The sequence below is a fragment of the Rhamphochromis sp. 'chilingali' genome (assembly GCF_963969265.1).
Source record: "Rhamphochromis sp. 'chilingali' genome assembly, chromosome: 2".
Taxonomy (NCBI): domain Eukaryota; kingdom Metazoa; phylum Chordata; class Actinopteri; order Cichliformes; family Cichlidae; genus Rhamphochromis; species Rhamphochromis sp. 'chilingali'.
The window spans coordinates 64,995,531-65,010,364 of record NC_137930.1 but is presented as its reverse complement, the minus strand read 5'-3'; the positions used below and the strand labels follow the sequence as shown (position 1 = coordinate 65,010,364).

At 40.2% G+C, this 14,834-nt stretch overlaps 1 protein-coding gene across 3 annotated transcripts in view; it reads left to right on the top strand.

The window, feature by feature from the left end:
- osbpl5 (oxysterol binding protein-like 5) overlaps positions 1 to 11,497 on the top strand; it is a 48,339-nt gene extending 36,842 nt beyond the window's left edge. For 2 of the 3 annotated variants that reach the window (XM_080876638.1, XM_080876639.1), the window contains 11 exons: positions 220 to 318; positions 1,536 to 1,632; positions 1,802 to 1,900; positions 4,373 to 4,470; positions 4,573 to 4,662; positions 5,071 to 5,207; positions 5,504 to 5,683; positions 6,338 to 6,467; positions 6,691 to 6,805; positions 6,902 to 7,004; positions 9,694 to 11,497. In XM_080876638.1, the coding sequence (XP_080732764.1) occupies positions 220 to 318; positions 1,536 to 1,632; positions 1,802 to 1,900; positions 4,373 to 4,470; positions 4,573 to 4,662; positions 5,071 to 5,207; positions 5,504 to 5,683; positions 6,338 to 6,467; positions 6,691 to 6,805; positions 6,902 to 7,004; positions 9,694 to 9,829 (1,284 nt within the window). In that variant the 3' untranslated portion in view covers positions 9,830 to 11,497. Of the gene's footprint in view, positions 1 to 219; positions 319 to 1,535; positions 1,633 to 1,801; positions 1,901 to 4,372; positions 4,663 to 5,070; positions 5,208 to 5,503; positions 5,684 to 6,337; positions 6,468 to 6,690; positions 6,806 to 6,901; positions 7,005 to 9,693 lie in introns of all 3 variants that reach the window. The other variant, XM_080876637.1, reaches the window with a different exon arrangement.
- The last annotated feature ends 3,337 nt before the right edge of the window (positions 11,498 to 14,834 follow it).

Sequence of the window (14,834 nt, the reverse complement as noted above, 5' to 3'; positions counted from 1 at the left end):
ACTGTCTGTTGTAGCTCTCTGGATAAGTGGTGCTGCACTCCATAATATTGCTTATTACGTGAAACAGGACAGAATCAAGTTATTACTTAAGAATTGTGCTCAACAGTAGCATAACAAAAAATTAAAGTAGCTTGATGTTTAATCTGGGAAATAAATCTTCTTTGTTTTGGATGATGCTTAAAGTGACACTAACATTTCTCTGTGTGTCTGCATTTACAGGGTCTGAAAAAACCTTACAATCCAATCCTGGGGGAGACATTTCGCTGCTGCTGGCTCCATCCAGAGACCAACAGCTGCACTTTCTACATAGCTGAACAGGTTAAATCAGACTCGTAGATAAGTGGCGAACCAGAACTGGACATGACTCTTGTCTCGTGTGAAATATCTTGCACAAACACACTGTTTCGACAAACACACTGAGCAAACACCTATGCAGCAAGTGTAAAATTAGTAAGTGCCAGAGGCAATGTTCCTTCTAATTTTTCATGTGTCTGAGCGAATAAACTCCCTGAGCGGTCCCTTGGACCACTGTGAGCGACAGCAGACGTGTGCACTGTGGTTACGCCAGCATCGAATCCATCCAAGTTACATGGTTTATTAAAATAATCACATTACAGCATTTACATTTATGTTAGGCTACTTTTAATTAACTGCTTTAGCCCACTTGCAATGAAAATTTAAAAAAATCTTATTCATGACCTGTGTAGTATGTTAACACTATTGGAAGTAAAAATAACTTGAACTCCAATTTTGAAAACACAACTTTCTTTTTTCTTTTTTTTTTAAATAAAGCTCTGACTTGTATTATGAGTCTGAGGTCTGGGAGAGAGTCCTGTAACTCTGTCTGCAAAATACAGTATATAATGACCAATGTTGGGCAATTAATTATATAGTTACTTCTTCAAAAAAGTAACTGAGTTATGCAAACAACAAAGTTTTTTGCAGCTGTTTACCTAAAAATGCAGCCAAGGTGTTTTTTAAACAAACATTTCAAACTATTTACAGAACAATCAGCTGTTCTGCATCAAATTTGATGCCACACAAATTATTTGTTCACTCCAAAAAATAATTTCTGTCACTATGAGATAAAGAAGAACAACAGTCTGATACCTGCAGGCCTGACAACAGGAGATGTGTAACACCTGTAACATTCAGCAGTCGCCTCATTGTTCTGACACACACAACAAAACTATTGACTACACTACACACTAACTACACAAGATTTGCGCTAAATGACGCAAATCTCTCACATCTCAAAACACTCCTAAAACTTCCCCTTTCCTAAACAACTAACAACTGTCACTTACTGACTAACACTGCAAAACAGAATTGTTAAAGTTTTAATTTTAATTTCAATTCAGGTTAGATTTTTTTTTTTTTGTGCGCAACGCAGATTTTCTGTGTGCAGAGACCGTGCCAGCAGTGCGCAATTGCGCGCACACGCAGCTTAGAGGGAACATTGGCCAGAGAGTATCTGACAGTTTTTGCCTCGCTCTGCTGCTCAGATTTCGTTTTCTCTCTCTGTCCTCTGCCAGGTGTCGCACCATCCACCCATCTCTGCCTTTTATGTCTGCAATAGGAAGGATGGATTTTCTATTAGTGGAAGCATCCTGGCCAAGTCCAAATTCTATGGTACAGTCAATATTTCACGATCTAATTCATTTGTCTCAGCCAGATGATCGGTACGGATTCAGTACATGTGTACGGTTATAAAAAGGCATGCAAGGACACCGTCACGATCTGGCCCAGTCTATGAGAAGCATTGTTAACCACATATTTCTCTGTTTTCCTGCTTTTGTAGGTAACTCTCTTTCAGCTATTCTAGATGGCAAAGCCCGGCTGCTATTCTTGAGCAGGGATGAGGAGTATGTCATCACCATGCCCTATGCTCACTGCAAAGGTAATAAATATGCATTACTTTCTACTCCACTAATCGTTCCATGTCCTTGTTGCTATGTTAGTATTAGCAGTATCTTTCCATAATCTTCTTAATACTGCAACATCTCTTTGGAAATAAGTAATATGTTTTCAGTGCCAAAAATTCTATGCGGTGGTAAAGGGTAGAGATGGCACGATACCACTTTTTTATGTCCGATACCGATATCATAAATTTGGATATCTGCCGATACCGATATGAATCCGATATAGTGTTTTTAATCAATAAAACTGTTTTTTTTAAATACCTTGCTGCATTTTGTATAAGTTCATACTCAAGTTTAAATAAACAACAACACTAAAGCTTTTCTGTTATACCTGTATATAAAAATTACACTGCACCCAAAATATTTCATAGTTCAGCAATAAATTCAAATTCAAATTTTATTTGTCACATACACAGTCATACACAGTACGATATGCAGTGAAATGCTTACACAACTGCTCGTGACCTAAAGAAAAAAAAGGCTATGAATGAGATAGGAAATACATATGAAAATTAAAAAGGGTAAATTTAACTAGAAAGGAATAAAATAAAATATAAAAATTAAAGTTAAAAATGAAATAACTGTACAACAACCAATTAGAATGAAGGGTAAATTTAACTGGGAAAGAATAAGATAAAATATATAAATTAAAGTTGAAAATAAAATAACCGTACAACAAAATACACAATACACAAATACACAGTATAGAAATATATAAGAATGTATGAAGAAATATAAATATATATATATATACAATAACAGCAGCTGTACAAGTATTAAATGGAAATGAAGAAATATAATGTCCAGTGTTGTGCAATCCACATTTGTAAGTGTCTCGATACTGATACTTTCTATTCTGGTATTTTAAAGAGTACTTAGGAGAAATATTCAGCAACCTAACTAATAGGGCTGCAAACTCCCAGCAAAAAAATAGGGAACCACCCTCTGCCTCATGATGCTTAATCGACATAATCAACTTTAATTTGACGCAGTGTGAAAAAAAAATGCACAGAAATAAATTATTTTTCAAGAAATATTAAATAGATTCAACATCTTTCTTCAACAGAATTGCAGACTGCACAGATGGTACCTTCCCAAAGGAAAAAGTACTATAGCTTACTAGGGTATATTAGACTTAATAGTTACTATATACAGTAATGGACTTCTATATATTTTACATAAGATTAAATCTTTGGGTGTAAGATTCAGATAATTATTTAATAAAAGCTAGACATTTTAAATGAGAATAAGAAAGAAAAGTATGTCTTTGTGCCCCCTTTCCCCTGTTAATGCCCTATCGGCCCCCCTGGCTAAACTTTGCTAGATCCGCCCCTGCACAGTTACCAGCGTCAGCTACGTAGAAAAGGATCCTGGTCTAGAAAGTAATATTAAATACATTCTAACAACAGCTTTTCAAGCTTAAACGTGCTGCTGTTGTTCAGCCACTGGTTTCCTCTTTCTGGTGCAAAGTGGGCCAAAAACAAAGAAGAGAGACGGACTCGCGATAGAAAAGCCGATCAGCTGATCATTAATCGGTTTCATGATTAAAGTAATAACAGGAGAGGGAGAGAGAGGCAGTCGCTCCATATATTGGTTGTTAAGCTTAACGTGGGAATGCTTTACAAACATTCAGAGATAAACTTACACACTTGCTTTACTTCTCTCTGGGATCACTTCCTCGGAGATGAAATTATAATTATAAGCAGTTAAATCAAAGAAGATATGAGATGTTAAGTAATTTATAGTTTTGCAGTAAGCACAGATACGGGATCATCTCCAGTTTTTCAAGGCTCAACTTTGTCTACAGATCAGTTGGGATAGTGTGAATGAGTGAGCACTGGAGGATATTAGTGGATCTGTAATGTGCATGGCATCTAATAAGTTGGGTTTCAGAAGTGGAATTCACAAACAAATGACCTGTATTGTCTGAAAATAATACCTTTTGTTGCTTCTGATTTTTGTTCTGCTGTACCACGCTGATTGTAGCCAATTCTGTTTGAGCTCCTCATTCTCACAATATAATTTACCAATCATTGCAACAGCACACACATGACAGGAGGCTAGAACACAAGCTCATCTACCGTGTTTACAATGAAATCTGACCAAACTGACACAATCTGTGTGGGCTGTAAATATTACAGCCATCTGTTCTGGCCAATATGTCTGATGTACTGGAAATCAAATGAAGCTCTGCTTCGCTGTGAGCACGAACTCTAATATGGCAGACAGTCAGAGTTCGAGATGGATGATGGGTGAGATATATAAATCAAGGCAGGTTTAAGTTTTTTATTTTGGGTCTGCTTCAGGATTTTTAAAATTCTTTCCTTCATCTTGTCTCTCAGGAATGCACTCACTGCAGTTGCCTACATGATAAATTCTACCAATAATTTATGAATTTCCTTCTGCTGAACTTGTTGATCTGATGCTGCAATATTGTCTCTCTCTCGTAGGGATTCTGTACGGCACTATGACACTAGAGCTGGGAGGGAAAGTTACCATTGAGTGTGAGAAAACCAAATGCGTAGCAGAGCTGGAGTTTAAACTGAAGGTATATTTTCAGAAAAAAGAAATGAAACATTTGTTTAACTGGTTGTTTTATCTAGTCAGCTGTTTTAGTAAAGGTATTGCATTTTCATTGTGTTCACTTCAGCCTTTTCTTGGAGGTTCTGGTTCTGTAAATCAGATCAATGGAAAGATCTTTGTCGGAGAGGAAGTACTGGCCACTGTTGATGGACACTGGGTAAGAACCTTAATCCTCTTGATCTCGTATGAAGTCTAAGGAGCTTGAATACATCTTTCAGCATCATTTGCTACCACACACACCACTCTTTAGCAATTAGTAATTAGTAATACTCTGTAGTACAAAATAGATAATCATAGGTTTAGGAGCAGCTGGAAGGTGCATAAAGTAAAGGATCTCCTCTGTATTGCTCTCACAGTGGCTTTGAGCATCAAAAAGCAAAAGTAAAGAAATTCAGTATTGTTATTTTGTTTTCTAGATGACTTTTTGGGATCTTTTGGGAATAGTTTCCAGTAGTTTCCAGGTTGGATTGAAAATAAGGGCAATGTCTTTTTATGTAGAGTCTTATGGATGGTTGTGGTCAATTAACTTTAAAAAAAACGTTAAAAGGGCTAAACTTTTGTTCAGGACAACGAGGTATTTATTCACGAGAAGCGCTCAGGCCAGCAGGAGATTTTGTGGAACCCAAGTCCAGAAATTCGCAGCGGTCGCCTCAAGAGACAAGTGGTCCAGTTAGACCAGCAGGGAGAATTTGAGTCCGAAAGGTAAAGCACAAAGATCATCTGTGTTAATTGTTAATTTGAGTGTTATTGAGTCAACAAATGCAAAACATTTGTGCTAGCATGATAGCTGATAACTGTAATAGTGGCTTCCATTTAACATGTGTCAGTGACCCAATGCTCAGAACCTTTAACTGCAGACGTTATTAGATATCCAGACGAGGTTGTGGCTGGGATGTCATTATATCTCATTATACACAATTGCTTTTGACTTTTTAGTGACAATTCATTGGCCAGTGTGTTTTCCCCATTTGCATCTGATTGTAATATGCTCTTGGCAGACTGTGGCGGCATGTGACCAGTGCTATCATGGATAGGGACCAAGTGCGTGCCACCCAGGAGAAGTTTGTATTGGAGGAAGCTCAGCGGAGAGACACCAGAGAGAGAGGAGACAAACCCTGGCTTCCACAGCTTTTCCATCCGCACTCTGTCACCTCTGAGTGGACCTACAAGCACATGGAGTATGAGCACACTCTCACACTCTCTCTCTCTCTCACACACACACACACACACACACACACACACACACACACACACACACACACACACACACACACACACACACACACACACACACTAGGGCCTTTTTTATTCAGCTTATAAGTGTAGTAAAAGGTGACCTGTGAAGGAAGGGGTCAGAAATGGTGTGAGAATAAATACTGATATGCCACAATACATGTCACTTGAAATAGTCAGGTGCTGAAAGCTGATAACAAACATTTATATTATATATAATGAGAGTAAGAGTATTATGAGGTATATAATACAGGACACCAGTACTGAAACTGGTACAGGGGTTATTGGTCAGTCACAGGTTGTTGCTAATTACTGTAATAAACTTTACAACAGGAAAAAAATCAAATGAGTCACTGTGATCTAGCTCACCATATCTCAGACATGACGCAGTACTGCAGTTTATGGTTTATTTATAGTATTTATAGTCCTTTGGTTGTTGTTTCACAAATGCTTTCATGCACGCTCATGCATATCTCCTTTTGTAATGAATACGATGGTTGGGGGCTGCAGGAAGACCTACAAGCACTGTGGTATCAGCAAGTGGGGACAAGCAAACAAGGATGTGAGGAAGTTTAAATTCCACTGGTTTATTTTTGCAGCACGCGACCGTGGGAACCTGAGCGCTGTTTTGTTCAGTTTGAGAAGGATGGCGTGATTCAGACGCAGGAGAAAAGCCAGAGACAACACAACGGACTCTCCTACAGTCACAGCTGGGCCAGTCAACAGAAGGTTAAACTGAAATATTTACTGATGAGCCTTTCACTGACATTTTATCAGAATGATCTCTGAGCTTCTTTCTTCATACTCATACTTTGTTGCTGCAATGTCACTGACAAGCGTGATAAGCCCCTTATTTTTAGCCACTTGATATTCATTGCAGTTTATCCAGATAGCCAGTGTTGTGTCAGTTGGGAATTTTCCAAATTGAAGTTTGTTGCACTTCTCCTCTCAGGCTGAGGTTAACGGGAAGCATAGGAAGGCGAGCAGTCAGCCGTCTAGCTGCAGCCAGAACACTGAGAGCAGCAGCACTACGCCGGAACCCACACATGAGTCCTCGGACAATGAAGGTGAGGTGTATGTGACCCCCTCCCCAAAATAAAATAGCTAAATAAATCTAACCTTCTGGTGTCTTATCATTGGTCTCTTGTCTGTTATGTACCTAGGCTATTCTAATCAGTGTGCCCGGTGCAGTAAAGAGATAAAGGACATTGCCATGTTAGAAGCTTCCATCACATCTATAAAGAAGACACAGCAGGATATCCAGAGGTGAGAGTAAACCAACTACTATTTGGACTGATTGGGACCTGATGAATGTAAAAACAAAGAATGACCAGATTTTTTTTTTTTTTTTTTTACTGATTTTTCTTTCTGAGAGAAATGAGATCCACATATGAGGACATTCATTTAAAATTTTGATAGAACAGTGGCAGTATAATGTCCTCGTAAGTGGATATCAGGCCCTTGTAGAGCAAAATTTTGTATTTTGGTCTAAACAACCCAAATTGTGATGTCCACATATGTGGACTCCAGGTCCTAGGAGGTTAAGTTGTCGCAGATAAATATAACAAAATAAAACCGGTACCAAAAAAAAGAAGATTTATTCATAACACACGGGAAAAGACCCAGGGAAACAAACCATAAATTTCACAGAGAGAGCCTCAAATCCCGTGGCCTGGAGGTTGGGGACCACTGGCATATAGGACAATGGGGAGAGAGCAGGGCAGTGACATAAAGCAAAGAGCCTGGGATAGACTGGAACCTGGGCCCCTGCATTAGCCTCTTTGCATAAGGGACACCATATGCCAAGCCCATGTTAATTATATCTGGTCCCCATCTGCGAGGTTGTATAATTAAGAGAAAACAGCCCTGTAAAAAGATGTAAGCAGATTGGTTTTGAAGTCATTTGATAATAATAATGGATTGGATTTATATAGCGCTTTTCAAGGCACCCAAAGCGCTTTACAATGCCACTATTCATTCACTCTCACATTCACACACTGGTGGAGGCAAGCTACAGTTGTAACTACAGCTGCCCTGGGGCAGACTGACAGAAGCGAGGCTGCCATTTCGCGCCATCGGGCCCCTCTGGCCAACACCAGTAGGCGGTAGGGTAAAGTGTCTTGCCCAAGGACACAACGACCAGGACAGAGAGCCCAGGGATTGAACCAGCGACCTTCTGGTTACAGATGTGCTTCCCAACCCCCTGAGCCACAGTCGCCCCATGAGCCACAGTCGCCCCATAGTAGTAAATGAGTAGTAAATGTACAGCACAGTGTAATTGACTTTGCCTTTACACGTAACACAGCTTAGTCACAACATGTCATTAGACTGTCTCAGATAGTAACAGGTTTAAACTGTAGCAACCAACATATACACATCCACGGGAAAAAGAGAGGAAATGAGAGGGAGCACTATGTTTGTGAATCAAGTAAATCACCCTCTACCTGGTATCATCTCAAAAAAATATGTGAGCAAAATTCCACCTGGTCAAAAAGCCCAGGAGGCCAACAGCTGCGATCCACCACCAATCCTCCCGAGAGTAAACCAGCTACAACACATGTTACAAAGAATGGGAAAGAGACCCGGACACACATGTCTCATATCAACTACAGCCTGAGAGCCAGTGCTCTCTGAAACAATGTGATGCAAGACTTAAGGCAACAGAGCTCATAGCAGTGATTAAGAATCGGTGAGCTGCCTTAAATAAACACAAAAGCGATGTATAAGATAAAAAAAAATGTTAACAAAAACCGCTGAATGCTACAGGAGACCATCCAAGGAGCTCAGGAAGTGATGAAACAATTTATGTTCGGATGAAGCTGTAACTCATCAGAAGCACACGTGCATCCGAAGCCGCTGCAGAACTGTTTGCACAGTTAATTGAAAGGTTCACATAAATGCACACGATACAACGCAGCTGACTGGCAGTGATGTGTGGGGAGCAAGCTGCTGTTCTGGAAAACATTAATGTGTTGCTTGGCAACAGTCTAGTCCCAGTCCAGCTGTGTAACTATTTGTGTTAATGGAGTCTAATATTTGCTTTAATAAACTATTCTTAAGTTTCACTTCTTAGTGTTATCTAATGAATCCCACGTACAGAACTGATGTGTTCCACCTACTCCAATCAAACATTATCAGCTTATGATGATAATATTATGTTTTCTGTTTTTTTATATTGATTTTTACAGTAAAATCCAAACATACACAAGAAATTCTTAAAATAAGAAAGAACACAGTGGTAGGAGTTATGTTTTACTGGTGGTGTTTATTTCTAATGCGACGACGACTTTAAACATTACAGCTTAAGTGAAATTAATTTTAACTTACTAAACTTCCTCTAGTAGTTGCAATTCCTGCAGTATAAAAGAGACTGCAGCATATTAGAACCGGGTATTAAGAACAGTTCCACATGTTCTCCATCACTAAATGAGTACATGCAAATTACCATGGTGATTTAGCCAGGAAAAGAGAGCCACTTTTATGGCACAGAAACTGAGATTTTATGCTTGCTAACCATTAGTTTTGTTTCGTGATACACCTCTCTGGAGCACTCGTGTAGATGTTTATGTACTGACAGATGTAGTGATGATTCAGGCACAACAAATAGCTGTAAGCATAGTTGTCTGTGATATAGTTTAATTGGAATTAAATGCTGGAAAAGTGCATTTATGCTTGTTTTTAGTAGGTGTTTGCATTTTCATTCATTGTTATCATATTTAGTTTTTGGCTTGTGACCCTTAAAACATATGCAGGATGTGACTAGAGCGACTTGGGTGTTCCTAAAGTATTCAGCAAATGTTTAAGAAAAAAAATCATTAAATGAATATGTATTATTTCCGACTTCAGTCACCCTGGGACATCTTGAGAAATGTAGGCTGGGATTCATGTTGTTTTTATGAATTCCTGTTGAAATTCGTTCAAACAGTTGTTGATCCTGATCCTTCTCTTCCTGCAGGAACCTGGTGGCTCTGAGTCGTCAGATGGCTCGTCAGAGGACAACAGACGACAGCGTGTCGCTGACAGGCCGTCAGTGTCTCATCCTCTGCGTTCTGCTCCTCTCCCAGCTCCTGCTCAACTACGTCTTCACCTGAGCCAGCTCCTCGAGGAAGGAGTTTCCCCACTGGCACTGATCTGGCATCGGAGTCCTCTAAAAAGCACAAACTCTAATTAACAGAGGAGGGCAGGGACCTCAGATCAGTGCTGGGAGGGCAACTTTGTCCCTTTCTTTTCACTTCAAGGAGCCTGGACCTTACAGCAATAAACACAGCCACCGCCTGTCAGTCATCAGCAGAGAGAAACGGCACCCCCTAGTGTAGCCAGACTGAAAGAGCACCGGCACCCAAGCACTTTGGACAGGAGAGGAGGACTGAAGGACGAGCACGGTTCAGAAGATTTCAAATAAAGGAAGAAATGTATGACTGAGAATAGTCTGAGAATGATTTAGTAAGAACAAATGACAGAGAGGATGTTTCACCATTCCTTAGTGTCTTTTATATTCCCCTGCAATACTGTTTATCTGTGAGTGTGCCTGTACACGTGTTGTCTGTACCTACAATAGGCCCTTTGGGCACAGGCAGATCACCACTTGGACTTCTTCTTCCCTAACACTCCAGATTTTTGGGCCTTAATGCTGAAGCCAAAATAAGAAAAAAACAAAAAACAAAACAAAACAAAAAAAACCAACCAGAAGAAATGCAAATGAAGAAGGAAACTCTTCTCACAGTGCAATTGTGTGTTTTGTATCGGTGTACACTAAAATGCACTCCGTCTTGTCTGCTATTGATCATGCATTTACCAAAACAGTATTTATAATCCGAAAGGACAAAGAGTACTTGTTTACAGGCAGCACTGCTTCTGTTTGTAGGAAGGAGAATTGGAACGAGGCAGGGCCGAGAGCCAAACTGAGTGTCTTTATATTTGTGTGCCTGTAGTGAAGTAACTGAAGGGATGATAGGACAACACCTATTGGTCTAGACCATGACACTAGTTTGTACAATCAGTTACATGAAGAAGCATGGAGAGGATGAAACAGAGGGAGTAAATACAGAGAGAGAGGAAAACATAACTAATACTTTGGCCTAATAGAAGGGGTTTGTGTGTGCATCTCGGACTTCAACATGTTCAAGTGACTGTTTTAGATGTAAACACTTAGTAATGAGTTGTTCTTTTTTTTAATCTTTTAATCAGTTTGTATATATTTGTCAGGCCGTCTATTTCAAAAAGAGATTTCAGAATGTATTTATTGTGTGATTAACTTTGATTTTCCTAATCTAAATCAGCTTGGACGACAGAGACCAGGGGTGACAATCGATCTCCCGGGGCTTGTGTAGGTTTGTCATTTTGTATATGTATTTGTGTGAGTGCATGTATGTGTGTGTGTCCGTGTGATGGAGCACACAAGAGCGAGGACACCTGTATGGCCACGCTAAACCAAGCCATGTCTGATGTTGATTTTTTACTGGTATATTAGTCCTTGAATTTGAGCCTCATCACCAGTACCAATCGGCACAGCAGGAGATGACGGACAAGCAGAAGAAGGAAGTCGACTCTTTGAATGCTTAATTTGTTTTTCTTTTCATTACTATCCTCTTTTCTACACTGCTGCCATGTTGTGGGATTCTACATGCCAGATTTTTTTTGTCATATGGAACAATGTGATGAAAACATGATGATTGCCTGTTTTCATTCATATCTGTTGACTACTGTAGCACTACAGTAAAATGTTTTAACCCTGCCTCTGCTTCTACCTCTCGTTAATATTTAAAATCATATCCAGTGATATTCACAGTGTTGCAAAATAGTTTTCTTTGCAATTCTCCCACTAGAGGGCGATGTTGATGTAGGTAAATACATTTCAACTGGGACTGTATCACATTTGCAAAGCAACTCCCTTTTATGTAACTAGGCTGAGCTGTCAGCCTGATAAATCTTTTAAATGACGGTGGAGTGGGGTCCTTCAAATATATAAAGCCTTTTATTCGGTCAGGAAAAGGCAAATTGTGACGCACATTGTGAGCGCAGCTCCTTTAATTTGTTACTGTAAAGCATATTTAAAATGATGCATCTCACCACAAATCAAAACCAAGGTCTCAGTTTCATCTTTAAGAGATTTCTTTGCTTCATTGTGTTTGGGAGGGGTACCAAAAACTTTGGGTCGCATCTGTGATAGTAACTATGTTCAGCCCTGAGCTCAGGCCTGAGAGTACAACTTGACGAAGTAGAAGTCTTTAGCTAGAAACCACGTGGATTTATATCTCTGCCACAGTGAAGTCAGTTACCCTCTCCAGTGAGGGTACCTGAATTGTTTGGGGTTCAAGAGGCAGGACTATTAAGCACTACTAACATAAAATCAATGTAATTTTTTTTAAAAACAAACAAATATCGGAATTACTTACTTAAAGGAAACTACGTTTGTTAAAATAGTATGAAAATACTAATACTGCTGTTGTGGTTACTGCTCAGAAATTAGTTTGATTTCTTCCGTTCGAATTCACTGCACATAATGCCAATTTAAAAACAAGTCTCAGTTGCTGGACAAAACAATTTGGTGTGCCTCAATGTGAAATAAACTTTTTGTCAATAATAATAATTATATCCATTTAAAAATCCCCTTGTTTGATAAGCCTACATCTAATTGTGCTGTTATAGCCATTATATTCCATATAGTACAATTTAAAAAAAAAAAAAAAAAAATAGTGTCCTAATGAATTTCAAACTTTGAATCTGTGCTGATAATTTATTTTTCATTGTAGATTATTTGCTTCTTTTTTTTTTTTTTTTTTTTTTTTTTTTTTTTACACATACATGGAGCTTTTGGGGAATCGGTGTATTGTTTAAACCTTAGTGGACACTTATTTGGTGAGACATATCTATCTAAATCTATACCTTGATATAGATATAGATATATCTATATAATTAGTCTCAGGATGTTTTACCAATAGTAATTACTAACCTCTGGGTGCCCCTCCCTAAGCCTGGCTCTGCCAGAGGTTTCTTCCTGTTAAAAGGGAGTTTTACTTTCCCACTGTAGCCTGTAGTGCTTGCTAATACATGGTCTTCAAATTGTTGTGGTTGCTGTTTGTTTTTGATATAATAATTTTAAAAAAAAGAAAATAGTAAGGTCTGTAGTCTGGAACAAAAAGTGGCTTTTGTGAATTGTCCATCCATCCGTCTTCTTCCGCTTATCCGGGGCTGGGTTGCAGGGGCAGCAGCCCAAGCAGAGAAGCCCCACACCTCCCTCTCCCCAGCCACCTCCTCCAGCTTGTCCACGGGAACATCAAGGCGTTCCCAGCCCAGCCAAGAGACCATGGCCTCAGATTCGGAGGTGCTGATTCTCATTTCCGCTGCTTCCAACTCTCTGTGAACCATGCCAAAGTGAGCTGGAGGCCATCATCTGATGAAGCCAAGATTTCGCAGACCAGGGGGCCTCTGCTAAGCATTCCCAGCACACCCTCACTATTAGTTTTGGCATGCCAGGTCTTTCCGGTGTCCTCCTCTGCCCTCTCATCCACCGGGAGAAACACAAACATACAAGCAGCAAGCCGAGAGGATACCAAGACACCCACCCCAGCCTGCCGCCTCTCACTAGGGTCAACTCCAGAGTGAGGCAGAGTCCAGCCCCTCTCCAGGGGACTGGTTCCAGAGCCTAAGCCTAATGTTGAGGTGAGCCCAACTATATCTAGCCGATACCTCTCAACCTCACGCACTAACTCAGGCTCCTTCCCCACCAGAGCGGTGACATTTCATGTCCCAATTGCCAGTCTTGGTAACCGGGAATCAGTACTGCCCACCGCCTGGCTACACCCAACTCCGGGTGGTGAACCTGCAGGAAGATGGGCCCATGTCCCTTTTTCAAGCTGTGCCCGGCCGGGCCTCATGGACTAAGACCCAGGCACCAGAATGTGAATCCCAGATTTCTCTGGGATTTTGTTTTGTTAAAAAATTTAATAATTTTGTTTAAACTGTGATAAAGAAATGGAGGGACTGAAAGTGTCTTGCTTGTGTTTTTGTCTAATATTATGTATTATATTGTGCTTTGGGTGAGTGCGGAGATGCAATCTAGTTGTTTGCTAAGTGTCAACTCAACAGATAAGAGACAGGACACTACTGGTTCTGCTGGAGGCTTCTTCCTGTTAAAAGGGAGTTTTTCCTTCCCAATGTCGCCAAAGTGCTTGCTCACAGGGGGTCATATGATTGTTGGGTTTTTCTCTGTATCTATGAAGCGCCTGTTGTGTTTACAAGGTTCTATAATAAAGGAAGAAAATTAGTACATGCTGTTACCCTGTCAGACCAGGGGTGCCGCTAATGAGGCTGGGCAAGAGAGAGGGGAGAAGAAGAAAGTACAGGGTGGGCCATTTATATGGATACACTGTAATAAAATGGGAATGGTTGGTGATATTAAAGTCCTGTTTGTGGCACATTAGTATATGTGAGGGGGCAAACTCCTCAAGATGGGTGGTGACCATGGTGGTCATTTAGAAGTCGGCCATCTTGGATACAACTTTTGTTTTTTCAATAGGAAGAGGGCCATGTGACACATCAAACTTATTGGTAATGTCACAAGAAAAACAATGGTGTGCGTGGTTTCAACGTAACTTTATTCTATCATGAGTTATTTACAAGTTTTTCTTTGTTCACAGCCATTGACATGTCGAAGAGGTTAACACGTGAGGAGCGGATCGAAATTGTGTTGATATCTGGTGAACGCAGTAACCGGGTGATTGCAGCAGATTTCGATGCAAGACACCGTACGAGACCACCCATCTCCCATGATACAGTCAGCAAACTGCTTGCTAAGTTTCGTGAAACTGGTTCAGTGTTGGATTTGCCAAAATGTGGATGCAAGAAAACTGTCACTAATGAAGAAACATCAGTGGCTGTCCTAGCTTCATTCAGCAAGAGCCCACAGCGTAGCACTCGCCGCATGTCACTGGAGAGTGGCATTAGTCGAACATCCCTTCGGTGGATATTAGCTACTCACAAATGGCACCCTTACAAACTCCAGCTACTGCAGCATCTCAACGAGAATGACCCAGATCGGCGCACAGAATTTGCAGAATGGGCAAAACAAAAATTGGAACAGGACCCTCAGTTCAC